The sequence below is a fragment of the Oncorhynchus clarkii genome, chromosome 2, assembly GCF_045791955.1.
Source record: "Oncorhynchus clarkii lewisi isolate Uvic-CL-2024 chromosome 2, UVic_Ocla_1.0, whole genome shotgun sequence".
Taxonomy (NCBI): Eukaryota; Metazoa; Chordata; class Actinopteri; order Salmoniformes; family Salmonidae; genus Oncorhynchus; species Oncorhynchus clarkii.
The window spans coordinates 25,572,722-25,598,374 of NC_092148.1; the positions used below are offsets into that span (position 1 = coordinate 25,572,722).

At 40.3% G+C, this 25,653-nt stretch overlaps 3 protein-coding genes across 3 annotated transcripts; 1 reads left to right on the forward strand and 2 right to left on the reverse strand.

Moving 5' to 3' along the window:
* Positions 1-365: 365 nt before the first annotated feature.
* Positions 366-2,778, reverse strand: LOC139364973 (induced myeloid leukemia cell differentiation protein Mcl-1 homolog). The gene is made up of 3 exons (XM_071102256.1): positions 2,107-2,778; positions 1,680-1,930; positions 366-1,552 (listed from the first exon to the last, which is right to left on the reverse strand). The coding sequence occupies exons 1-3, from the start codon at positions 2,588-2,590 to the stop codon at positions 1,436-1,438; spliced, it is 852 nt and encodes a 283-aa protein (XP_070958357.1). The 5' UTR covers positions 2,591-2,778; the 3' UTR covers positions 366-1,435.
* A 436-nt stretch (positions 2,779-3,214) lies between these two features.
* LOC139364980 (alpha-endosulfine-like) lies at positions 3,215-14,747 on the reverse strand. Its single transcript, XM_071102267.1, has 3 exons — positions 14,565-14,747; positions 10,087-10,209; positions 3,215-7,677 (listed from the first exon to the last, which is right to left on the reverse strand). Exons 1-3 carry the CDS (start codon positions 14,616-14,618, stop codon positions 7,507-7,509), a joined length of 348 nt encoding a protein of 115 aa, XP_070958368.1. The 5' UTR covers positions 14,619-14,747; the 3' UTR covers positions 3,215-7,506.
* Positions 14,748-15,178: 431 nt separating this feature from the next.
* On the forward strand, positions 15,179-24,839 carry LOC139364964 (HORMA domain containing 1). The gene is made up of 16 exons (XM_071102246.1): positions 15,179-15,284; positions 15,547-15,610; positions 15,769-15,913; positions 16,022-16,085; positions 16,231-16,267; positions 16,362-16,382; positions 16,474-16,500; positions 16,642-16,709; positions 21,439-21,590; positions 22,916-23,073; positions 23,172-23,261; positions 23,414-23,471; positions 23,592-23,653; positions 23,840-23,923; positions 24,120-24,176; positions 24,409-24,839. Exons 2-16 carry the CDS (start codon positions 15,578-15,580, stop codon positions 24,499-24,501), a joined length of 1,149 nt encoding a protein of 382 aa, XP_070958347.1. The 5' UTR covers positions 15,179-15,284; positions 15,547-15,577; the 3' UTR covers positions 24,502-24,839.
* Positions 24,840-25,653: the final 814 nt, after the last annotated feature.

The following is a 25,653-nucleotide window of genomic DNA, read 5'->3' on the forward strand; positions in this document are numbered from 1 at the left end:
TTTAATAATTATGTTTCTGACAACTGAGGCTGCAGCTGAAGTGATACCGTGGTGGAGGTCTGCCTATGACACACATATAGGCGTGGTTACCACAGAAGTTTAATTTCTAGGAAATAACCTCACAGTGCATGTTCGGGGATATGGTGTGAATAAACACACTTAACTGTGTGTGTGTAGATGACTATGTACAACACAGGAATTCATTTGTGTATGGGTTTACTTTTCAGCACCAGAAACTAGCACAGTGCAGACGTCACTGCTGTCGTTCCACAAAATCTCCCTCCCTTCCGAGAAGTAGTCTCAAAAGTTCACAGCAAGTTAACCGTCAAACTTCTGCTTTGAGACAATTGCAGCCACAAAGTGAATAAAGTCACATCCTTTATTCATTGCAGTCACAAAAGTGAATAAAGTTGCATGATTTTATCCTTTAAATCATTTAACTTCAGGAGATTACAGGAATTTGCCAGCAATAATTTGGAAATGAAACACTTCAAATACAAATCAGCATAGTCTTGAGAATGGAATTTTTTTCAAACAGGTCCCCCCTTCCAGTAAAGCCTAGTGCAACAGTCACAAGATTTCATTAACCAGGAAGTCACATTGCAACCACACACATGCATTGCCAGGCAAGACTGGAAAATCTACCCCAAGGAACAGGAATAAGGACTTATGAATGTGGTGTAGGGGAGATAGGGGCTTTATGACATACATGCATGTCATAAAGACCCTAAGGCAATTAATTCCATATAAAATAAAGCCTTTCTGCTGTAAGCACTTTCCATTGTCAATGCCCATAACCTGGGTATACCTTCTTAGTTGAATTCTAAGGCCCTCAGTGGTCAGTTCAATGCAGGTTCTGCCTTTCTTACACCAATCCCTGTATGTACATGTATGACTAATATCACAAGGACTAGAAACAAGTCATTTGAGCCAAATTTATGGTCAGAGGCAGAACTTTGCCATTGTGAATTATAGCTATTAGCTAGTGCTTTTCCATCTTGATTACTTAAAAAGAGAGTTGACAGTTTGCAGATGAATTAACTTTGTACGAGTCTAAATTCAACTATACATTTATTACAAAAATAAAATGTCTGTACTTTTTACATTAAATAAAAGCGCCATTTAACAAGTCCATTAGATTTAAGAAGTCAGATGAATATATTTGGAGACTGTTACCAAATATCCTCAAATGACCCCTCAAATAAAAAAAGGCACCAAAATGTTGATGCGGGGAAAAAGCAAACTTGAGCTTGACACCAAAGCACCGTCCCAATTCAGTCCATCACTATAATCCAACAGACTGACCCTCTTCTTTGACTAAGCAGGACATCACTGGGTACTCATTCCAACCATGGTGCTATCAAGGATTTCAGAGAACTTGCGGGCATAGTCCATTTTCTTCGTTGAAAAAAGTAACAGGTAAGTATTGTTCAATTCACCTGATCAACATGGCAAGTGTTGCCCCAATCCCAGCAACTCCAGCAAAGGCTAGGAGGGTGTTCCTTACCGAGGACTCAGGATCTTGAACATGAAAGAACTCTACAAATCCATCCTGAGAGGGCGACAAAAGGCAAAGTTTGGTTCATGATTAGCTACTGAACAATTAAACTAAATAAGATTAACTATCCTCAGATTAGCTCACATTTTCAAATGACTAATGGAACACATAGATGACTCACCCAAGCATTGTTTTTGACCAGCCAGTCCCTTTGGTCAGAGAGGAGGTATGTGGCAATCTCTTGGCCCACCAAATCAACGCAGTGTCCCCTGCCACTCTCCTTCAGGTGCTGGCTCACCACTGCGCCAAATGCCACCAGGCTGGCGATGCGACCCCAGTTCGTGATCCCATCACTGAACATGGTCTTGGCCACAGAATTGACGACGCTCATGTCATCGCATCGATCATCCAAGTCAAGTTTGACGACCATACCTAAAAATACATTTAAAATCTAGGTCTGAGTAAAACGAACGAAACGTATTACTGATAATATTGCTATGTTATTAACCAAGTTAGCGCATAATGAGCTCAGTACCACTGTTAAACAGAAAATTAGGATATACAGTACCATAAGGATCTATAGAGATCATTACTGTAAATCTACGTACCCTTGTATGCATATCGGTGCTTTGCTATTACGTCCTCCACCACTCGCTTCATGGTCGTAAGAGGCTTGCTTTGCTTCCATCGAGGCTGAGACAGTCCTGTGTAGTCCCCCAAAAAAATCTCAATGAGTTGTATGGTATCATGTTCCAATACTTCATCGCCCGATGGACAATTCGATAGTTCAGGCCCACATTCTGACGCCATCTGAGGAGTGCAGGGCAAAGAATCGTCATTGTTGCTTCGGTCTGACAAATGATTATCGAGGACGTTGCTTTTCACGACATTCACTCCTAACGTCGTGGGTCGTGGTGGAGTATCGCCGGTCCCATTTCCCAAGTCCACTTTAGACTTCGGTGACGCCGCAGCACATACGGCCCCGTCGAAATAGTACAAAGGGCTAGCATCATCAGCTAGGTACGAAGATCCTCCATTTTGAAAATGCAACATCGTAGTTGTGGCTCGTGCAATCGACTTCGACAGACTCATCTTGGCTTAACGTTTAGATAAAGAAACAAGCGTTTGATAAATAAATAAAATATACACTTCTAGCTGTTATTTTACGAAAAGCTAGCGGTTAGCTACTTTGTTGCTCAAATATCACCCATCGTTGACTGCTAACTACAACAGTGAGTCTGGTGCGGAAATGACCAACCTTTTGTCGTGTAATGTTTGAAAAGACAAGTGGGAGGGACTTCGACTGCCTATCCCATTGGGCACCCCCTTCCTTGAATTAGCTTTACAAATATATCTATATGTTTTTCCAATAACATTCAGATAAAAACTTCCACGAAGAGAGGATATAAAAATGCATTCTCTCTGCATTGAACGGTAAAGATAAATACATTTTACGTTTTGATTGGCTGGCGAGTGTACACTTTGCTATATCCCTTCAGAGACAATTGATAAATAGTTAATGCGGAATTCTGCTGTCCCCTGGTGGCCAATGACAGATTGTGATCATATACTTTGTATGTAACTTATCAACATATAAAGTGGAGGTATCCTGCCCTGTGTAGCTAAAGACAGTGTGTTGGTTATTGGTTTCTGTTGTAAACAGGACTGGTGATCAAATCAATAATGTGAGAAGAACATTGAACATACAACAAGTAATTGATATTAATGTAAAAGTTTATTTCAAATACTGACAAATTCACTCCATTACTTCCACACAACTGAAACATTATTAGTATTCATGTACTTTCTCCAGCTCCACAATCAGCATATCCTTATGTAAACCCCCAGTTATTGGGAGCAAGGGTGCTCCAGATATCCCTGCAGTTATCTTGGGCCAGGATAAACTTTTGTTGTAGTTATGCAGTGAGTGAGAATGTTAAAACATCTTTACTGTATGCTAAACAAAAACAGGTTAGGTAAGCAGCACAAGGTACTTTAGAGCACACAGTCATTTTCACTTGTTTACATTCTGGCGCATACTTATCATAGTTGAACAGAAGACATGGTATTTTAACATACCCTCCTACAGTTGAAGTCGGAAGTTTACATACATTTAGGTTGGAGTCATTAAAACTTGTTTTTCAACCACTCCACAAATTTCTTGTTAACAAACTATAGTTTTGGCAAGTCGGTTAGGACATCTACTTTGTGCATGACACAAAGCATTTTGCCAACAATTGTTTACAGACACATTGAATTATTAGTGAAATAATCTATCACAATTCCAGTGGGTCAGAAGTTTACATACACTAAGTTGACTGTGCCTTTAAACAGCTTGGAAAATCCCAGAAAATTACATCATGGCTTTAGAAGCTTCTGGTATGCTAATTGACATCATTTGAGTCAATTGGAGGTGTTCCTGTGGATGTATTTCAGGGTCTAACTTCAAACGCAGTGCCTCTTTGCTTGACATCATGGGAAAATCAAAAGAAATCAGCCAAGACCTCAGAAAAAAAACTATTCTAGACCTCAAGTCTAGTTCATCCTTGGGAGCAATTTCCAAATGCCTGAAGGTACCACGTTCATCTGTACAAACAATAGTACGCAAGTAGAAACACCATGGGAACACGCAGGCATCATACCGCTCAGGAAGGAGACGCGTTCTGTCTCCTAGAGATGAACGTACTTTGGTGTGAGAAGTGCAAATCAATCCCAGAAGAGCATCAAAGGACCTTGTGAAGATGCTGGAGGAAACAGGTACAAAATTATCTATATCCACAGTAAAATGAGTCCTATATCGACATAACTTGAAAGGCCGCTCAGCAAGGAAGAAGCCACTGCTCCAAAACTGCCATAAAAAAAGCCAGACTACGGTTTGCAACTGCACATGGGGACAAAGATTGTACTTTTTGGAGAAATGTCCTCTGGTCTGATGAAACAAAAATAGAACTGTTTGGCCATAATGTTATGTTTGGAGGAAAAAGGGGGAGGCTTGCAAGCCGATGAACACTATCCCAACCATGAATCATGGGGGTGGCAGCATCATGTTGTGGGGGTGCTTTGCTGTAGGAGGGACTGGTGCACTTCACAAAATAGATTGCATCATGAGGTAGAAAAATTGTGGATATATTGAAGCAACATCTCAAGACATCAGTTAAACTTGGTCGCAAAGGGGTTTTCCAAATGGACAATGACCCAAAGCATGCTTCCAAAGTTGTGGCAAAATGGCTTAGGGACAACAATGTCAAGGTATTGGAGTGGCCATCACAAAGCCCTGACCTCAAACCTATAGAACATTTGTGGGCAGAACTGAAAAAGCGTGTGCGAGCAAGGAGGCCTACAAACCTGACTTCGTTACACCAGCTCTGTCAGGAGGAATGGGCCAAAATTCCCCCAAATTATTGTGGGAAGCTTGTGGAAGGCTACCTGAAACGTTCGAACCAAGTTAAAACCATTTAAAGGCAATGCCACCAAATACTAATTGAGTGTGTAAACTTCTGACAAGCTGAAATAAATAATTCTCTCTACTATTATTCTGACATTTCACATTCTTAAAATAAAGTGGTGATCCTAATTGACCTATGACAGGGATTTTTTTTACTGGGATTAAATGTCAGGAAGTGTGAAAAACTGAGGTTAAATGTATTTGGCTAACATGTATGTAAACTTCCGACTTCACCTGTATATCTCTCATTACATTAATCCATACAAAGCCAGACAGTGCACAAAAACTTATGAGAGGAATTCTTGATTGCGGTTGTTTCAACAACCTTCATTTCAGCATATCCAATTATATTATTTGACACTTTAATAAGCCATGCTACAAATATTTAGGATTCTGCAGGTCTTTCTGTTCAAATTCAAGTAACATGTTGGTGTCAATTAAATTTCAACTCCAGCTGGCCAGTTCCCAAAATGGATTGCATTGATCATGGGTAGAATTTCAATTCATATCCTAATTATACTCCCAAACCTGGAGTGGTTAGTGAGTCTCTCATTAGCAGACATTCATGGTAGGAGTGGGTCCGATTGTTTGAATCCTAGGACAGGTGTTCTTTATTAGGGTAATATCTCAGTTTAAAAGATTTGTCATCGACTGAATCAGCAGCATTTACACACATTCATATTATACAGATTAATGTCTCTGCAGTAAAACAAATTATATATAAAGCTTACGTAGTGTATTCAATGACAGGAGAAAGGAAACATTGGAATCAGAGAACTACAAGTAGTGAAATCAGAATGAAAAAAAACTCAACCTCCAAAAGCCTATTTACACCCACTGGGACAGAGAACAGTAGCACATTCATACTAACCCAGACAAGCACACTCAATGCCAATTAGACACAGGGAATATTCAAAAGGTGCCAAGATAGGAGTGATCAAGTGTGTATTGCGTGATAGGACAACTCATTCAGGTGATAACATAGCCTACAACCTCTGACCTTTAAACCAGAGTACAAGCATTTTACTTTTGTATGAGTTAACTATTTGGCAAGTTGTACCATACCAACAGGTATGAGCAGGGTCAACTAAGTCCACACTCACACTTTGCCCCCCCCCCCCCCCCCCCCCCCCTCTCCTGTCATAAAATCCCTTCCCTTTGACATGCGTCAAGTGAGCATATCTCTAAAACACGCTGTGTCCAAGTTAGGTCTGTGTGAGCCAGGGGCCAGTCAGGGCCAGTTTAGCCGGTGGCCGACTCTTTACCCCATTACTGACGTCACAGATTTTTATATTTAGAATGTCAATATGTAAGGCTATATGCTTTAGCAGTACACTGGGAGGCTCCTATGTTGAATTTGAAGGAGAGACCGAGGAGAGGTTTAGCAACTAATGTAATTGGGAACTAGGCAATACTCTTCTGTTACTGGAAGAGTTTCTCAACAGGAACTGCCATTAACAGTGAAAAGAGCCAGATTGTAGTAAATAGCTAATACGTGACGATGAACAAACAACCCTTTATGAAGACACAAATCATACCAAATGTCAATTCTCAACACAATACAGAAATATACACCGAATTGATCCCCTACCAATCATTTAGGCTTTTTGAGGTGATGTAATAGCCACAGAACTGAGATTTAACTTGAATATTAAACAGTTGCTTCTTTTCCCAGCCTTAAAAATGATACATGGGTATTCAGTTTGCTCTGCCATTGCTTTCGCCATGGGCAGCCTACAGACAGAGTGTGTGGATTGTCAGGACATTGAGAGGGAAGGAAGGTGTGGAGAGTTACCATGGACATTCCAGGGCTCCATTTGGTTGCTTGCTACTTCCTATCAGTCGTCTAACCCCTCCAGATTTGCACATTTCGTTACATGTTACAATCATGCAGCATATTTAAAAAAGAAGAGCAACAGGGAGTCAAGAATTAAAGCGACATGAGCAGAAAATGTGCAGTTTCATATCTGTTCATTCAGGTCAGCGTGGACGACCTTGGATTTTTGTTTGACAGAACATGAGATAAAGGAAACCACAAATCAGTTTCCACTTTTCCCTCTGATTACCGCTCCCTTCCTTTGGATACTTCACCATGGTTCCCTTCCCTCCCAGATTTGGTGTGCAAGCAAAATACGCAAACATCTACCCCCAGCTTTGACGAGAACACAACATCGAAAAATGTGGAGCTATCATGGTTCCCAACTCCCTCGTCAACAACATATTTTGGTGTCGTTCGGGATGCAAAAACGTACTGTACATAATACAAAGTGCATTAAACTCGGCCTCCCTGATGGCACATCTACTTTATGTACCTCTGAACACCAAACCAAGACATAAGGGAGGCGGTAGAGCAGAGTGCGCAGAGGGCAGAGCTGTGTGGAGAGATGGTAGAAAAGGTCCCAGTTCACCTCCCCTCCCCACCATACCCATATACAAGCAATATGTACTGACTTTCACAGCTCTCCCCGATATGTTAAAGCCAAGTGGAGCCTGGAGATGACTAGGGGGGGGAACATTGTTGGGGAACGTTAGCTGGGGGCCTGGTGGATGGGTGGAGGCTAGGCTAGCCTGCTAGTTTGCTGGTCACCAAGGAGGACCTCCTCTGGGGCAGGTCCTGTGGCGTGGGAATGTGGTCCCCTGTGACGAGGTTCTTGTCGGGGCCTGCCACGGGCAGCTGTTTGTTCTTCATCTTGGCCTTGGCCATGTTGTAGTCACCTGAGTCAAAGTATTTTTGCTAGATGGGGGCAAGAAAAAAGGAATTCAATTCAGGTTGTCTTGAGTAGTTCTACTAGTTAAAATTAATATAGGCAGGTTCATTGACGCTGGTTTATTCAACAAAAGCAATGTCGCAAAAAAAATAATTGCGACGTGTCATGGAAATGGCAGAAATGTTCTAAAGATCTTCAATTTTTATTCATTCGACAGGGGTGGATTTTCTTTTGTCTAACTTTATTTCGACAAATGGAGACAATGTTTTTGGAATAAATGTATTTACAGTGGCAATAAAAAGTAGGTGAACCCTTTGGAAATACCTGGATTTCTGCATAAAATTTGATCTGATCTTCATCTAGGTCACACCAATAGACAAACAGTCTGCTTAAACTAATAACACACAAACAATTATACGTTTTCATGTCTTTATTGAACACACCATGTAAACATTCACAGTGCAGGGTGGAGAAAGTATGTGAACCCTTGGATTTAATAACTGGTTGACCCTTCTTTGGCAGCAATAACCTCAACCAAACGTTTTCTGTAGTAGCGGATCAGACCTGCACAACAGTCAGGAGGAATTTTGGACCATCCCTCTTTACAAAACTGTTTTAGTTCATCAATATTCTTGGGATGTCTGGTGTAAACTGCTCTCTTGAGGTCATGCCACAGCATTTCAATTGGGTCGAGGTCAGGACTCTGACTGGGCCACTCCAGAAGGCCTATTTTCTTCTGTTGAAGCCATTCTGTTGTTAATTTACTTCTGTTTTTTGGGTCGTTGTCCTGTTGCGTCACCTAACTTCTGTTGAGCTTCAATTTGCAGACAAATAGCCTAACATTCTCCTGCAAAATGTCTTGATAAACTTGGAAATTCATTTCTGTCCAAGATAGCAAGCTGTCTAGGCCCTGAGGCAGCAAAGCAGCCCCAAACCATGATGCTCCCTCCACCATACTTTACAGTTGGGATGAGGTTTGGATGTTGGTGTGCTGTGCCTTTTTTTTCTCCACACAGTGGTGTGTGTTCCTTCCAAACAACTTAACTGTAGTTTCATCTGTCCACTGAATATTTTGCCAGTAGCGCTGTGGAACATCCACTTTTGCAGACTTCAGGCGTGCAGCAATGGGTTTCTTGGACAGCAGTGTCATCTTCCGTGGTGCCCTCCCACGAACACCATTCTTGTTTCGTGTTTTACGTATCATAGACTCGTCAACAGAGATGTTAGCATGTTCCAGAGATTTCTATACGTCTTTAGCTGACACTAGGATTATTCTTAACCCACATTGAGCATTCTGCGCTGTGCTCTTGCAGTCATCTTTGCAGGACGGCCACTCCTAGGGAGAGTAGCAACAGCGCTGAACTTTCTCCATTTATAGACAATTTGCCTTAACGTGGACATCAAGGCGTTTAGAGAAACTTTTAGCATAGGGAGGGGTTCACATACTTTTTCCAACCTACACTGTGAATGTTTAAATTATGTATTCAATATATACAAGAAAAATACAATAATTTGTGTGTTATTAGTTTAAGCACACTATGTTTGCCTATTGCCTGTGACTTAGATGAAGATCAGATCAAATTTGATGACCAATTAATATAGATATCCAGGTAATTCCAAAGGGTTCACATACAGTGGCAAGAAAAAGTATGTCACAAGTAACTATAAAGCTCCACTACACATTTTAATTCTAAATAATTCTAAATAATTTTTTTCAACTATAATGTTTCTTTGCAGGACAAGGATTGTCCTGACTTTCAAGAATGCCTAAATTGCTTTGCCTTGCTTTTCTGGTTGGCTGGATGCAAGTTTCCATATCCAATTATTTCAGCTCTACAGGAGTGCAAGTTTCACCATGGCGATACATTGGCACATGAGAATTATTAGAATATGGAAATATTAGTAAATTATTGCATTCTATACATGACTTTCACTGGCTATACCCGAGACATGAAACCGATGTGTGGGAGGGCATAGAGGCTGTCGCCAATTTATTACTGCACAATTTGCCTAAATGGGTAATGAAACACTTCAACCATTATTGTTATTCGACACTGTAGGTTTTTGCTAAAAGAATTTATCATTTTTTAGGTGCGAGGTCATTACGTCCAGCTGTATTTATTGACACAAGATAATTAAACGTAAAGTTAAATCTCTATTCTTTGTGAACTTTCTAAAATGTTGACAAAAAAATAAAAAAGTATCTGGACAAGTTAATTGAAACGTCGCTACTACCACAGACATACCAAGGCAATCTCAGATCCTCATAAATGCAGAACGCATTGAAATGTCTTAAAGAGGTGTATTCAAAGCCTATGCGATTTCCTAGTCAAGTGGTCAACAAGGGTGTGTAGGTGTTTGTTCCAAGCCTCACTAACATGCGGAATCAAAAGCATATATTATCTGTGGCTCTCCAGGAAAAGGGTTCCACCTACCCCTTTCTGTAGCCTCTTCATGAGGAAGTCGGAGCCTCCAGGCTTTTGGCCCAGGCCGGGGTACTTGGCCTTCAGCTTGACCTCTTCACCCTTCACAAGGTTGGCATTCTTTTCCTGAGAGTCCTGTCCAGACAAAGAAAACATTTTGATGTGCCGTCATATGGGTGCTACTTGCTATGTGCAAGGAATTTAGCTAAAGAGGGGAAACATCTAAACAATAGGCTTACGCCTATATATCCTTCATCATAATGTCAGCCATGATGCGCAGAGAAGAACAAGCATAGGCTTTTAAAATAGACATTCTCCATTTAACTGTCCTGATGCATAGTCACCGTACCCCTACAATTATCTACCTCCATTCCTCCAGTATCCCTGCACATTATAAATATGGTACTGGAACTGACTGACCCTGTATATAGAATGCTTACTTACTTTCTCGTGTTATTCTTATTTCTATTTCTTGTGTGTTTATGTTCTACCTTATGTTGTTTTTAGTATTACATTGTTATTGATTACTGCATTGTTGGGTTTAGAAGTTGCAAGAAGGACATTTCACTGTACTTGTGGCATTAAAACTTGAAACTAATAAGAAGGTTATAAGATGGTCTGATGACAAAACAACAAGATTACTGGGCTGGCACTGTGCACTTCAGAAAGGATTGCATCTGAATCATATAGCCTAACCCTACTCATATTCAGCTGTGAAGTGGGCTAACGCCATGAAAATGACTTGAGGGAGTTGAAGCGTCTTCATAGTATGAGTCACACTCTGCATGCTCTCCTGCAACACTCTCTCACGCCCTCATGGTTGCCTGCGATAAACAACTCACTCAGAAGACGAGTGTTATGATTGAGTAAGAATTAAGTGACTAAAAAGCAGCTTCACATCCATTATTTCCCTGTATCTTACACACTTTTCCTCAGCTAATGTGGATAAAACAGCCTTGTTACCCGTTTCCCCATCCCTGACATGTTATTGGTGCCATAAAAACAGATGACTTTATGAAAGGAAAACAGTTTGTCTGCAAATATGTACAAGCCATGGTTATTTATGGTTATGGAGAATATTATACAGAAACAGGCCTTGAGTAATTGCTGACCAAAGTCTAGGTACACAGAGCTTGCAGAGTGGTTCTAGTGTTCACATGACACCTTCATTGCTAAAGCTTTTTGTAAGGTGTAAGCCTATGGTTTTACTGGAGGCAACTCCTGCACTAGACAAACTGGTTTACCCTTTACTGCCAGTGTGGAGTCCATGGACAGATGCCAGTGGAAAGTAGGCTAACAGGACACACCTTGCTATTGCCCACAGTCCAGAGACTCTGGGTAGAAGTCAGCAAAACATGTATTCTCTATTGGGGCAATTCCACAGTAACAGAGTGAAGCTGAGACTGATTTTTCACTTTAAAATGTCAAAACAAAACCCAATGATTACAAAGTTAAACAAACCATACAACTCTATGCACAGGCACTACTTCTAACAATTTCTACAGAAAATGTAGCAATTTCTATTTTATTTGTGTACTTACAGAACAGTGCAGATGCAAAGTTTGGTAACAGAATGACAGCACAAACCATCATTCTGTTTGTATCTGCACTGTTCTTAAAGTAAATGTGTTCTGTAAATTTTTTGTGTGGAAACTTAAAAGTAGTCCTTGTGGATGCATGTTTTTTTTTTTAAACTGTGCAATCATTGGTTTTTAGTTTGGCATACATTTTCATTGGAACAATCTGAGTCTCAGCATCACTGTTTAGACATAACTTATCTGGCTAAATAAAGCTAAGAAGACATTGAGAAACCCACAAAACCCTGCAATCGAAGTACAGGAGAATATCTGCCATTCCATGCAGAGGACAGTAAACGCAAAGCTTGCTGGAGCAGGGATAGTAGGTGACTCAGGGTAGAGAAGCAGATGAACAGATTCCCTTGCTGATTCACTTGGATCCATTACAACAACTTAAAAAGTTGCTATATTCAGCCCCAATAAGGGAAAATGCAAGAGTGGACTGGATACTTTTCACACCCTCAAACGGTTCCAAACTGCTAGACCCATAGTAGCTACCATGAAATGTTATTTTCTCACATGACCAGTTTCGCTTCAAGTCATTGTATCAAAATACCATTGCATTAAAAGCACCCATTATCAACGATAAGACAAAGTATAGCATCAGTACCTTCCCTATACCTGCTAGTCAATGAATATTGATGATATGACCAGTGGGTTTGTCAACAGACCTCTGACCTTCACCAGCATCCACTCAGGATGCTGCCTGTACAAGTGACTTTTCATCAGTTGAAGTTTACATACACCTGAGCCAAATACATTTAAAATCAGTTTTTACAATTCCTGACATTTAATCCAAGTAGAAATTCCTCATTTTAGGTCAGTTAGGATCACTACTTTATTTTAAGAATGTGAAATGTCAGAATAATAGTAGAGACAATGATTTATTTCAACTTTTCTTTCTTTCATCACATTCCCAGTGGGTCAGAAGTTTACACACACTCAATTAGTATTTGGTAGCATTCCCTTTAAAATTGTTTAACTTGGGTCAAACGTTTTGGGTAGCCTTCCACAAGCTTCCCACAATAAGTTGGCTGAATTTTGGCCCATTCCTCCTGACAGAGCTGGTGTAACGAAGTCAGGTTTGTAGGCCTCCTTGTCCGCACATGCTTTTTCAGTTCGGCCCACAAATTCTTTATAGGATTGAGGTCAGGGCTTTGTGATGGCCACTCCAATACATACTTTGTTGTCCCTAAGCCATTTTGCCACAACTTTGGAAACATGCTTTGGGGTCGTTGTACATTTGGAAGAACCATGTGACTAACCTTTAACTTCCTGACTGATGTCTTGAGATGTTGCTTCAATATATCCACAATTTTTCTTCATCATGATGCAATCTATTTTGTGAAGTGTACCAGTCCCTCCTGCGGCAAAGCACCCCCACAACATGATGCTGCCATCCCTGTGCTTCACGGTTGAGATGGTGTTCTTCGGCTTGCAAGCCTCCCCCTTTTTCTTCCAAACATAACGATGGTCATTATGGCCAAACAGTTATATTTTTGTTTCATCAGACCAGAGGACATTTCTCCAAAAAGTACAATCTTTGTCCCCATGTGCAGTTGCAAACTGTAGTCTGGCTTTTTTTATGGCGGTTTTGGAGCAGTGGCTTCTTCCTTGCGGAGCCGCCTTTCAAGTTATGTCGATATAGGCCTCATTTTACTGTGGATATAGATACTTTTGTACCGGTTTCCTCCAGGTCCTTTGCTGTTGTTCGGGGATTGATTTGCACTTCTCGCACCAAAGTACGTTCGTCTCTAGGAGACAGAACGCATCTCCTTCCTGAGCGGTATTACGGCTGCGTGGTCCCATGGTGTTTATACTTGCGTACTATTGTTTGTACAGATGAACGTGGTACCTTCAGGCATTTGGAAATTTCTCCCAAGGATGAACCAGACTTGTGGAGGTCTACAATGTTCTTTTCCGAGGTCTTGGCTGATTTCTTTTGATTTTCCCATGATGTCAAGCAAAGAGACACTGAAGTTTGAAGGAAGGCCTTGAAATACATCCACAGGGACACCTCCAAAAGGCTAATTTACATAATTTGAGTCAATCAGAAGCTTCTAAAGCAATGACATCATTTTCTGGAATTTTCCAAGCTGTTTAAAGGCACAGTCAACTTAGTGTATGTAAACTTCTGACCCACTGGAATTGTGATACAGTGAAATAATCTGTCTGTAAACAATTGTTGGAAAAATGTGTCATGCACAAAGTAGATGTCCTAACAGACTTGCAAAAACGATGGTTTGTTAACAAAACATTTGTGGAGTGGTTGAAAAATGAGTTTTAATAACTCCAACCTAAGTGTATGTAAACTTCCGATTTCAACTGTATATATAGCTAAACCTAATATCAGTGCAACACTGCAAATAACATTCACAAAGCATAGGGGACTGAAAACGAGTATGAATCAATAGATCTAGCTTATACATCATTAAAGCTTTGTGTGACTGATCCGCTAGCATGTAAGTAACTGTGATGATTGACCATGGTTTCCATTGAAACACAGATTTCAAAGGATAGGCTATAGTAGTATTGTTTGTATTTGTCTCGAAAGCCGGAAGACTCAACCTCAACTACTGCAGTGTCAGGATAGACCAATACGGCCCAGGCATATTTTATAACCTATGGACCAGCGAGCCACAATGGCACAAGGGAAAACGGAACAAATAACTCAATAATACAATACCTACGTTATTATTGATTATCGGGAGACACGTAAATCTTACTCAATACCTTTCCAAAACATTTATACACACTGTCATTGTTGGTAAACGAGAAGTTTACAGGTTTGATGCTATAACGAAAGCTAACTAGCTAGCTATCAAATCAAACACTTTACTTGTAACGCGTTACAACGAGCTAGCGTTATAGTTAGCTTTCCAACTCAAGATAGTGTCATGATATTAAACCCACCTGTTTTTCATCCTCATATTCCATCGGAGTATCTGATAGATTTTCGGACGACATTACGCAGCTGTAATGGACTAGAAGTCCGATTTGCTTGAAAACGCAGGTTAGAATGTATGCAGGGGTGCTCCTCTAGCTTCCACAAATCTAACCTGCCTCTTGTGAACAAGGATCCTCGACACAAAAAAAAGCTAAATAATTTGTGACGCCGTCGTGTGGGATTGCCATTTGTGACATAAATATACAGTAACCAATGGTATAAGGAAACACGTTGTATTAGATACCAGGAGAGCCAATGAAATGCTACTAATCATAGAGAAATGCTGAATGACAGAGCTGTGTCCAATAGAGTGCGGATATTCAATCTGTGCGCAGCGTTGCATCAAACTACACTAACAACAGAGCCACAACATAATCAACTTAATTTAAAACTGATGTTTACCTCGGCCAGGACATATCACTTACTACCTTTGATATCACTAATCACTCAATGCATGTTGTGGTGGCAAGAAAATGTACGTTATCTAAGCTTCCCTCTGATTGGATACTTTAGCTGTCAGGTTTGGCGGGTAAATGTGTGTGTCTGGCGCGAGTTTGGCCCAACATCCAACAGTTTCTTAGTAAATTCGGTCTGGCTAGCTTCTAGATTGTATTTTTGTTGTAATTTTTTTAACCAAAAAACAAATTGAGTGACTGCGCTCTATCTAGGTAGTAATAGCTAGCTATGTGAGTTATGCAATTTCATACTATTCACAATGGGTTGTAGAGTAAAATCAGTGTCATGATCAGTTGGTGTGTGTACTTCTAGCTACGTTAGCTAACAAATGTAATGCAGATAGCTAGTTAGCTGACGTAGCTAGCCAGATTAGTATAACATATTTCTGTATCTATCTGTGTAAACTAGTACTTAGCTACCTAGTTACATATTTCAACATAGCTTTACCTTGATAGCTAGTTACCTGGCTTCTGATTAATCTTAATTTTGTAGATTTGACAACTTGTTATCAACTATTACTACCATGGCCTGTGAACAACGTTTGCGCGCTGCTCAGGTAAAACCTCTGGCAATCCATAGCCAGACCTTGGTCCTATTGAATTGCTGTTTTATAGCTAGCAAATGGCATGTTCTATGAATATCTACATGCGTCTATTTATTCAGACCTCTTCAAATTGCCTCGGTGTAAGCGTCTGTCTTTGTTATATTTTATAGGGCACCCAGTTGCTGCCAAATGTAGTTTCAACAGAGCAGCAGTCCTTGATTGTTGTGAAGAAACTGCTGGCCATTGCAGTCTCCAGCATCACTTATCTCAGGGGTCTTTTCCCAGAAAAAGCTTATGGGAGAAAATATGTTGAAGGTCAAAACACAATTTATGTTATTTTTAAATGAACTCAATTGTTATTTAAATGATGATACCCTAGCCGAGATCTTCAAGTAGCCTTACACTTCTCTTTCTATGCCACAGAGCAGAAAGTTATGATCCTCAGGGAGGAGCGCACCTGCCCTGGTGCCAGTCAGATTGTACAGTGGTTAGTATTCACCACCAAGCCTCAGAGGGAAATTACAGTACAGTACAGTACAGTACAGTACTCTGTGGCCAAATCCTTTCCCTTTATCCTAGTTAGATGATTAATTCAGTGTTGATTAATTAAGACTCTTTTATACACCTCCCAGGATGCATGGATGCTTTGATGCCCTTCAGAGAAAATATGTAAGTGAGATGCTAGCATGTAGTTGTTTATTCATTATCTGCATGTTATTAATGTTAATTAATTACAAATAATGAATGTCTTGTATTCCAACAGTTGCGGACGGTCGTTATGTCTGTGAGTATATCGTAACGAATATTTTCTTCAGCATATAAAGCATTTACATTTTCCGTTGCTAAAGTTTGTAGTCTCCTTCCACTTTCTATAGATATACACAGACCCAGAGAATCCAAAGGTAATAGACTACTTTTTAACCCCATAGGCATCGATCATAGTAATGCTTTGATTCTCTGCACTAGAACAAACTACAGTATGTGTAACCTCTTGAATCAAGCTGTTTTTCATTGTGACACTGGTCTTTCTTTACAATTTCCAGAAGGTTACTGAATGCTACCAGTTCAAAGTCCAATACACTGAAAAGGGACCCAAAATTGACTTTGAAAGGTATAGCTTTGTGAATGTGTATTAGGGTTGAATGGTGGGAACCCGGTTACTGAGATTTACAGAGATTTACTGCCCAAAACCACTCCCTTTCCCAAGGATAAATAACTGAGAAACCGGTAAATTATTATAAATTATTTATATGAACAGCATGACTTGAAATGGAACTGTTCAATTATATGCGATGTCTAAATCTGGATTCAGTAAGGCCTTCCCTCTGGTCACTGCATAATGAATCATCAACACTCAGGGTGGGAACCAACGGCCCATCTCAGTATGTAGACCCTCCCTTGGTAACTTTGTAACTTTTTTTATTGTGATAGGGTTGTCCTACATTTGCTGCAGCATAGCCTATGCTACAGTAATATAAAGACCGAATGCGCATCTAATTTGCACACCTCCATCTGGCTTTCGGGGATCACCTTATTTTTTTATTGTAAAGATTATATATTTCTTTAATTGCCGTGGTTAAAACACTCCTTTATCGTTTCTTTAAATCGGTGTATGAGTGAATGCTCTCTCGCAGTCTTTCTTTCTATCAATTCCATTCAAATTGCATCCAAAATAGATAATCGTGTTCAAGATTGATATACAGTTCAAGTCGGGAAGTTTACATACACTTAGGTTGGAGTCATTAAAACTCATTTTTCAACCACTCCACAAATTTCTTGTTAATTAACAAACTATAGTTTTGGAAAGTCGGTTAGGACATCTACTTTGTGCATGACACAAAGCATTTTTCCAACAATTGTTTACAGACAGATTATTTCACTTATAATGCACTGTTTCACAATTCCAGTGGGTCAGAAGTTTACATACACTAAGTTGACTGCCTAAACAGCTTGGGAAATTCCAGAAATTGATGTCATGGCTTTAGAAGCTTCTGATGGGCTAATTGACATCATTTGAGTCAATTGGAGGTGTACCTGTGGATGTATTTTAAGGCCTACCTTCAAACTCAGTGCCTCTTTGCTTGACATAATGAGAAAATCAAAAGAAATCAGCCAAGACCTCAGAAAAAAAATGTAGACCTCCACAAGTCTGGTTCATCCATTTCCAAACGCCTGAAGGTACCACGTTAATCTGTACAAACAATAGTACGCAAGTATTAACACCACAGGACCACGCAGCCGTTATACCTTTCAGGAAGGAGACACGTTCTGTCTCCTAGAGATTAATGTACTTTGGTGCAAAAAGTGCAAATTAATCCCAGAACAACAGCAAAGGACTTTGTGAAGATGCTGGAGGAAACAGGTACAAAAGTATCTATATTCACAGTAAAACAAGTCTAATATTGACATAACCTGAAAGGCCGCTCAGCAAGGAATAAGCCATTGCTCCGAAACTGCCATAAAAAAGCCAGACTACGGTTTGCAACTGCACATGGGGACAAAGATCGTACTTTTTGGAGAAATGTCCTCTGGTCAAATGAAACAAAAATAGAACTGTTTGGCCATAATGACCATTGTTATCTTTGGAGGAAAAAAGGGGAGGATTGCGAGCCGAAGAACACCATCCCAACCGTGAAGCACGGGGGTGGCAGCATCATGTTGTGGGGGTGCTTTGCTGCAGGAGGGACTGGTGCACTTCACAAAATAGATGGCATCATGATGAGGAAAATTATGTGGATGTATTGAAGAAACATCTCAAGACATCAGTCAGGAAGTTAAAGCTTGGTCGCAAAGGGGTCTTCCAAATGGACAATGACCACAAGCATGCTTCCGAAGTTGTGGCAAAATGGCTTAAGGACAACAAAGTCAAGGTATTGGAGAGGCCATGACAAATCCCTGACCTCAATCCCATAGAAAATCTGTGGGCAGAACTGAAAAAGCATGTGCGAGCAAGGAGGCCTACAAACCTGATTCAGTTGCACCAACTTTGTCAGGAGGAATGGGCCAAAATTCACCCAACTTATTGTAGGAAAGCTTGTGGAAGGCTACCTGAAATGTTTGACCCAAGTTAAACAATTTAAAGGCAATGCTACCAAATACTAATTGAGTGTATGTAAACTTCTGACCCACTGGGAATGTGATGAAAGAAATAAAATATGAAATAAATAATTATCTCTACTATTATTCTGACATTTCACATTCATAAAATAAAGTGGTGATCCTAACTGACCTAAAACAGGGAATTTTTACTAGGATTAAATGTTAGGAATTTTGAAAAACTGAGTTTAAATGTATTTGGCTAAGGTGTATGTAAACTTCAGACTTCAACTGTATATAGGCCTATATGTACAGTGCATTCGGAAAGTATTCAGAACCCTTGACTTTTTCCATATTTTGTTACGTTACAGCTTTATTCTAAAATTGATTCAATAGTTTTTTCCCCTCATCAATATACAAACAATACCCCATAATGACAATGCAAAAACAGATTTTAATTGTTTTTTGCGAATGTATATATCAAATAAAAACGGAAATATCACATTTTCATAAGTATTCAGACCCTTTACTCAGTACTTTGTTAAAGCACCTTTGGCAGCGATTACAGTCTCGAGTCTTCTTGGGTATGACACTACAAGTGTTGCACACCTGTATTGGGGAGTTTCTCCCATTCTTCTATGCAGATCTTGTCAAGCTCTGTTAAGTTGGATGGGGAGCGTTGCTGCACAGCTATTTTCAGGTCTCTCCAGAAATGTTCAATCAGGTTCAAGTCCAGGCTTTGGCTGGGCCACTCAAGGACATTCAGAGACTTGTCCTGAAGCCAATGCTGCGTTGTCTTGGCTATGTGCTTAGGTTCGTTGTCCTGTTGGAAGGTGAACATATGCCTCAGTCTGAGGTCCTGAGTGCTCTGGAGCAGTTTTTCTTCAAGGATCTCTCTGTACTTTGTTCCGTTCATCTTTCCCTCGAGCCTGACTAGTCTCCCAGTCCCTGCGCAGAAAAACATCCCCACAGCATGATGCTGCCACCACCATGCTTCACCGTAGGGATGGTGCCAGGTTTCCTGCAGACATTACGTTTGGCATTCAGGCCAAAGGTTCAATCTTGGTTTCATCAGACCAGAGAATCTTGTTTCTCATGGTCTGAGAGTCTTTAGGTGCCTTTTGGCAAACTTCAAGCGGGCTGACATGAACCTTTTACTGAGGAGTGGCTTCCGTCTGGCCACTCTACCATAAAGGCCTAATTGGTGGAGAGCTGCAGAGATGGTTGTCTTTCTGGAAGTTTCTCCCATCTCCACAGAGGAAGTCTGGATCTCTGTTAGTCTGACCATCGGGTTCTTGGTCGCCTCCCTGACCAAGGCACTTCTCCCTCGATTGCTCAGTTTGGTTGAGCGGCCAGCTCTAGCAAGAGTCTTGGTGGTTCCAAACTTCTTCCATTTAATAATTATGTAGGCCACTGTGTTCTTGGGGACCTTTAATGTAGTAGAAATGTTTTGAAATGTACCCTTCCCCAAATCTGTGCCTCAACACAATCCTGTCTTTTTGTCCAAATTTGAGGTATTGTGTGTAGATTTATGAGGAACAGGTTTTATTTAATACATTTTAGAATAAGGCTGTAATGTAAAAAAAATGTTGAGAAAGTCAAGGGCTCTGAATAATTTCCAAATGCACTCTAGATGTGCTAGCCTCCCTCTTTCAGGTAATACATCCAATGCAGTATTAGCCTTATATTTAGGAAATAAATGATGATGGGTAATGCATAATAAGCTTCTAACTTATAGCCTCTGTCTCTTGTGCAATACGCACACACCTGTACTCAGCTGTCCTCTCTGTAAAAAAAATGCTCCCATGCAGGAAAACCTAGACTAGAATAGCGGCTGGACATAATTTTTTTGCATTTTTTTATACCAATAGACTATTCGAAGAGGGACACTAGCTCTTGTTTGCTGAATGTTAAATACAGCAGCCAATAGAACTCATGGGTAGTTTGAAAGAAGAGCAAATGTGCGATGGCGGTAGGCTATAGCAGTTATTTATGCAGACCCATAACCATCCAATCCTCATGAAGAGAAGTGAAAGCCTGTTGCATCTCATTCTAGTCCTATATTATTCAAGCATGTCATTAGAATGATAAAGATAAGGACAACAAAACAAATGACATTTAACTGTTGAAAGCAAGGAAGGAATGAAGCAACACTAGAGAGAGAAAGAGGAGGTAGACTAATAACATTAGGGGAAATATTATGAAAAATGTCAATCAAATTCACTAGCCTATACTTATAACTTTGTAGACCGCATGTGCTGACCAGAATCGCATGTTCTCTCCCTGCTTTGTCATGGTTTGAACGAGCTGCGTAATTCCAGTTCATATAATACAGTATAATAGAATGCAGTACAGTAATACAGTTCACACTCAAAAAGATTACTGGAGCTTGTTTCATTTATTTACCCAAGAGAGCATATAGCTAGCTACATCTATGTGCTTTTATGTTTTTCTGTCTTATGTAATGTGAAGTAGCTGTATTGGATAACGGTTTCAATCATTTGGGCTTGGGCTCATTAAATGTCTTTAATGTAGGGTCATAAAATGTATTTAATCAGGTTTAGGTTGCATCAGGCATGACTTTACGATCAAAGCTCTAATAAAATCCAGACATAGGCCTATTTATATGCTTTGTAATGCTTTTGAAGGACACATCCGGTCTTGGCGGACATTTGTCAAATTCGTGGAAAATATTCAACCCTAATGTGTATAACATAATGATAACATGGCAGAATTTCATTGAGAAGCATTGAAGAAAGACACTTTAAATTGTTTAAAAATGTTTACATTTATTTTTGTTTTAGCAAAAACAACAAGAATCTGGGAAAACTGGCTTGCAGCAGCACAAAAAAATCCAGCATCCTCCTGGTGCGTAAACTCTACACACTGATGCAGAACCTGGGTCCTCTGCCAGACAATGTCTGTCTTAACATGAAACTCTCCTACTACGACGACGGTAAAGACCACACAATGATGTAGAGTAAGCTAAAAGACAAGGGATGATGTGATGCAGTACGCTGTTCCGGGGTCATGTCCCGGATCTTTTGAATGATCAAATTAATTTAATTACACTGAGTATACCAAACATTAGGAGCGCTCAGAACAGCCTCAAATCATTGGGGCATGGACTCTACAAGGTGTCAAAAGCATTCCACTGGGATGCTGGCCCATGTTGACTCCAATGCTTCCCACAGTCGAGTCATTTGGGTGGTGGACCATTCTTGATACACACGGGAAACGGTTGAGCGTGAAAAATCCAGCTGCATTTCAGTTTTTGACACACTCAAACCGGTGAGCCTGGCAACTACTACCATACCCAGTTCAAAGGCACTTTAATCTTGTGTCTTGTCCATTCACCTTCTGAATGGGACACATACACAATCCATGTCTCAATTGTCTCAAGGCTTCAAAATCCTTCTTTAACCTGTCACTTTCCCTTCTACACTGATTGAAGTGGATTTAACAAGTGACATCAATAAGGGATTATATCTTTCACCTGGTCAGTCTATGTCATGGAAAGAGCAGGTTTTTTGTATACTCAGCGTATATTTAAGCAATAAGACCCGAGGTGGTGTGGTATATGGCCAATATAACACAGCTAAGGGCTGTGTCCTAGCACAACCCAGAAGTGCCTTAATGCTATTATAAACTGGTTACCAACTTAATTAGAGCAGTAAAGGTCAATGTTTTGTCATACCCATGGTATATGGTCTGCTATACCATGGCTTTCAGCCAATCAGCATTCAGGGCTCGAACCACCCAGTTTATAATTGTGCATTGATTTTCTCATACCCGATGCCTTTTATCAAAATATTTGACGCTCAATAAGTAAGACATTACAAAAGTTAGAAAAGTCTCATTTGAACTACTACTGCAGCGTTGTTAGCATGCTGGAGCATGCCTGCTTGAGCTGAGGACTTACAGGAAGGTAACAACCTGTTAGTTGCAGGCTGTTTGATGTGTTTTATATTAGATTAGGCTGGGAGTGTTTTTCACTGAATGTTGCCAACCACTGCCTTTTGATTTGTAGTTCAAATTAAACTTTTCAGCTTTGTGCTTATTGAGCGTCAAATACGTTAAACTGGCATATATACGATAAATATATCTTAAATGACCCCGTTTTTATGAATTTGATATCAAAATTTGAAGCCCATTCTTAGCCTACAAAACCCGGACGGAGTACGGAAGTAAAATTGAACTTTCATAGGATATAACAAGTATATGTTTTTTTTTTTTTTTTTTACCACCTAAAGAGTGTGTTTGTGTGTGTGTATATCTCAGTCACTCCCCAGGACTACCAGCCCCCAGGCTTCATGGAGGGGGACGGCGATAGCATGCAGTTTGAGAAGGAGCCCGTCAACCTGACCATGGGCGAGGTGGTCACTCCCTTCCACACCCTGAAGGTGGACGTGACCACAGAGAGAGAAAGGCTGGAGCAGGTATGAAGGAAACGTGGGAGATAACTAAAGAGTCAGAGTAATGTCAACCAGACTAGTGGGTGACACGTTGATTAACAGCTGTCCCCTTTTCTCTGTAGGTTGATGACGAGCAGCCCATCTGCGTGAGGGACAAGTGGGAGCTGAAGATGGAGGAGGGGGGGACAGTGACCAAGATCAGCAGTCAGCAGGTGAGACCTGAGGCTGACATAAATCTTGGCTTATTTGACTGGGTGCCTATGGCAAGGCGCTATTGTTTTAACCCAGTAGGGGGCGTTGCTGTCTCTAACCCATGGGATATATCTACAGTATATAACATTTTTAATGGGATTTCTACTTTCAGACCCGCATGATAAAAGTAATGGAAAATCCAGACAATGACATTTACTTGGACAATTCTGGTAGGACCTCCTCTCTCAAAACTTAGTATAAAGAAGTTTCGCTGAACATTTTTTCTCTTTTAAGAAGTCAAATGCGGTCTGAAATCCATGTTGTGTTTTCATCATGTTTGATGCTCAAAGAGGTCCAGGTGAACTGCCAGGAGAAGATGGAGGTGTGTGAGGAGAGCACAGAGAACTCTCAGGTAAAATAACAGCAAAATGTACATTCTGCATAGTCATGACAAAGATAGGCCTTGTATCAACCAAATGTAAATACAGAACAATACAAATACATAGGTGGGATAGTACTGTATGAATATAAAGTAATATAGGGGCTGCTCCAGTTGTGAAGGTAACGGTCTGTGGTTTGATTGACCTGTCTTTCTCAGATGGACACTTTGGGAAAGAGGACATCTGACCTGGAAGTGGTCATTAAGAGGACCCGGAGCGGACGCGTCACCAGGTCCACCCTGGTCAGTGCCCCCCAAAAACGCACAACCATATCTAACTCCTACTGGTTCTGTTCAAATGGAAGACATCTTTGTATAACGTCATGTAAAAATGATCATGGAGGATGTATATCTGTGGGACTAGTGTATCTGACTAGCTTCTCAAACACTTCCCTGCAGTCTGTGATTTACTGTCTTTGTTCTGTGTGTGTGTGTGCAGGAGAGAAAGGTGCACAGTGTCAAGAAGAAGAAGCCCTCTCCCATCGAAGACAAAATGGTGGGAGACACGCCCCCTCGAGCATCATAGATTTCAGCCCCCAGTCTTACTCAAGGAAGGAGAGATAATAATTTGCGAATTGTCTTTTAAAGATAAAACCTACATGTTTTTTTAACAAGTCAATATGACTCATTCAGTCCATCCCATCTAGGTGTATACAGAATATTGTTTGGCAATCATTCATTTTAGAGTCTTGCATTAGTTTGTAAACTGTCTGTCACTCTCTGATTAGCAGATATCGCAGTTCGAGTTCCCCTGCAGTCAGGATGTCCAGGCCTCTGTGCCGAAGAAACGTAAGTTCAGCGAACCCAAGGAACGCTACTGACCTCCCCACCTTACCTATAAGATACCTGTCAAGACAAGAACCGATGTTCTAATTTGGATGGCCTCTAGGCCTTTTTAGTTATTTTAAAGGAAAAGCTTTAGTGCCCACCGCCAACACCACAATAGTACCTCTGCATTCTGTTGTTACAATGGGAAGGATACAGGAAATGGTTCTTTCTAGTCCACCTTGTTTATGTTTATACTTTTGTTTCCATTGTTGAGTTACATGCTAGTGTGTGATATGGAGACTGGGAAAAATGTATTTTCTACAATTGTATATTAGGGTCTGTGAAGTGCAAAACTCACAGTTTTATTTATTTCAAAGGATGACATTTTCATTGTGAGAATTACTTATTTTTGTCTTTTGATTACCATGAACGTTATACTGTGCAAAATTGTGTTTATATTTTATATTGTTATATAAAGTATCAATATACAGTACCCTCCAGTTGTAAGTTATTTGATTAAATGTATGTTTCTAATAAATTAAAGTGCCTTTTCTCAGTTTTGAAAACGGGTTCTTATTTCGGTCTGTATGGTTAAGAGCAGATAGTTCTACAAGCAAGTGCTGAACCTCAGAAACAGTGCCTTGCGAAAGTATTCGGCCCCCTTGAACTTTGCGACCTTTTGCCACATTTCAGGCTTCAAACATAAAGATATAAAACTGTATTGTTTTGTGAAGAATCAACAACAAGTGGGACACAATCGTGAAGTGGAACGACATTTATTGGATATTTCAAACTTTTTTAACAAATCAAAAACTGAAAAATTGGGCGTGCAAAATTATTCAGCCCCTTTAAGTTAATACTTTGTAGCGCCACCTTTTGCTGCGATTACAGCTGTAAGTCGCTTGGGGTATGTCTCTTATCAGTTTTGCACATCGAGAGACTGACATTTTTTACCATTCCTCCTTGCAAAACAGCTCAAGCTCAGTGAGGTTGGATGGAGAGCATTTGTGAACAGCAGTTTTCAGTTCTTTCCACAGATTCTTGATTGGATTCAGGTCTGGACTTTGACTTGGCCATTCTAACACCTGGATATGTTTATTTTTGAACCATTCCATTGTAGATTTTGCTTTATGTTTTGGATCATTGTCTTGTTGGAAGACAAATCTCCGTCCCAGTCTCAGGTCTTTTGCAGACTCCATCAGGTT

Bases quoted from the DNA above. Each gene is read 5' to 3' on its own strand.
- LOC139364973 (XM_071102256.1), bottom strand. From the start codon at position 2,590: ATGAGTCTGTCGAAGTCGATTGCACGAGCCACAACTACGATGTTGCAT. The intron at 1,931-2,106 runs GTACGTAGATTT...ATGTATTTTTAG, and splicing joins GCACCGATATGCATACAAGG to GTATGGTCGTCAAACTTGAC. The intron at 1,553-1,679 runs GTGAGTCATCTA...TCGCCCTCTCAG, and splicing joins TGGTCAAAAACAATGCTTGG to GATGGATTTGTAGAGTTCTT.
- LOC139364980 (XM_071102267.1), bottom strand. From the start codon at position 14,618: ATGTCGTCCGAAAATCTATCAGATACTCCGATGGAATATGAGGATGAA. The intron at 10,210-14,564 runs GTGGGTTTAATA...TTGTCTGGACAG, and splicing joins AATATGAGGATGAAAAACAG to GACTCTCAGGAAAAGAATGC. The intron at 7,678-10,086 runs GTAGGTGGAACC...GCCCCCATCTAG, and splicing joins TGAAGAGGCTACAGAAAGGG to CAAAAATACTTTGACTCAGG.
- LOC139364964 (XM_071102246.1), top strand. From the start codon at position 15,578: ATGGCCTGTGAACAACGTTTGCGCGCTGCTCAG. The intron at 16,268-16,361 runs GTAAGTGAGATG...GTATTCCAACAG, and splicing joins ATGCCCTTCAGAGAAAATAT to TTGCGGACGGTCGTTATGTC. The intron at 23,074-23,171 runs GTATGAAGGAAA...TTTTCTCTGTAG, and splicing joins AGAGAGAAAGGCTGGAGCAG to GTTGATGACGAGCAGCCCAT.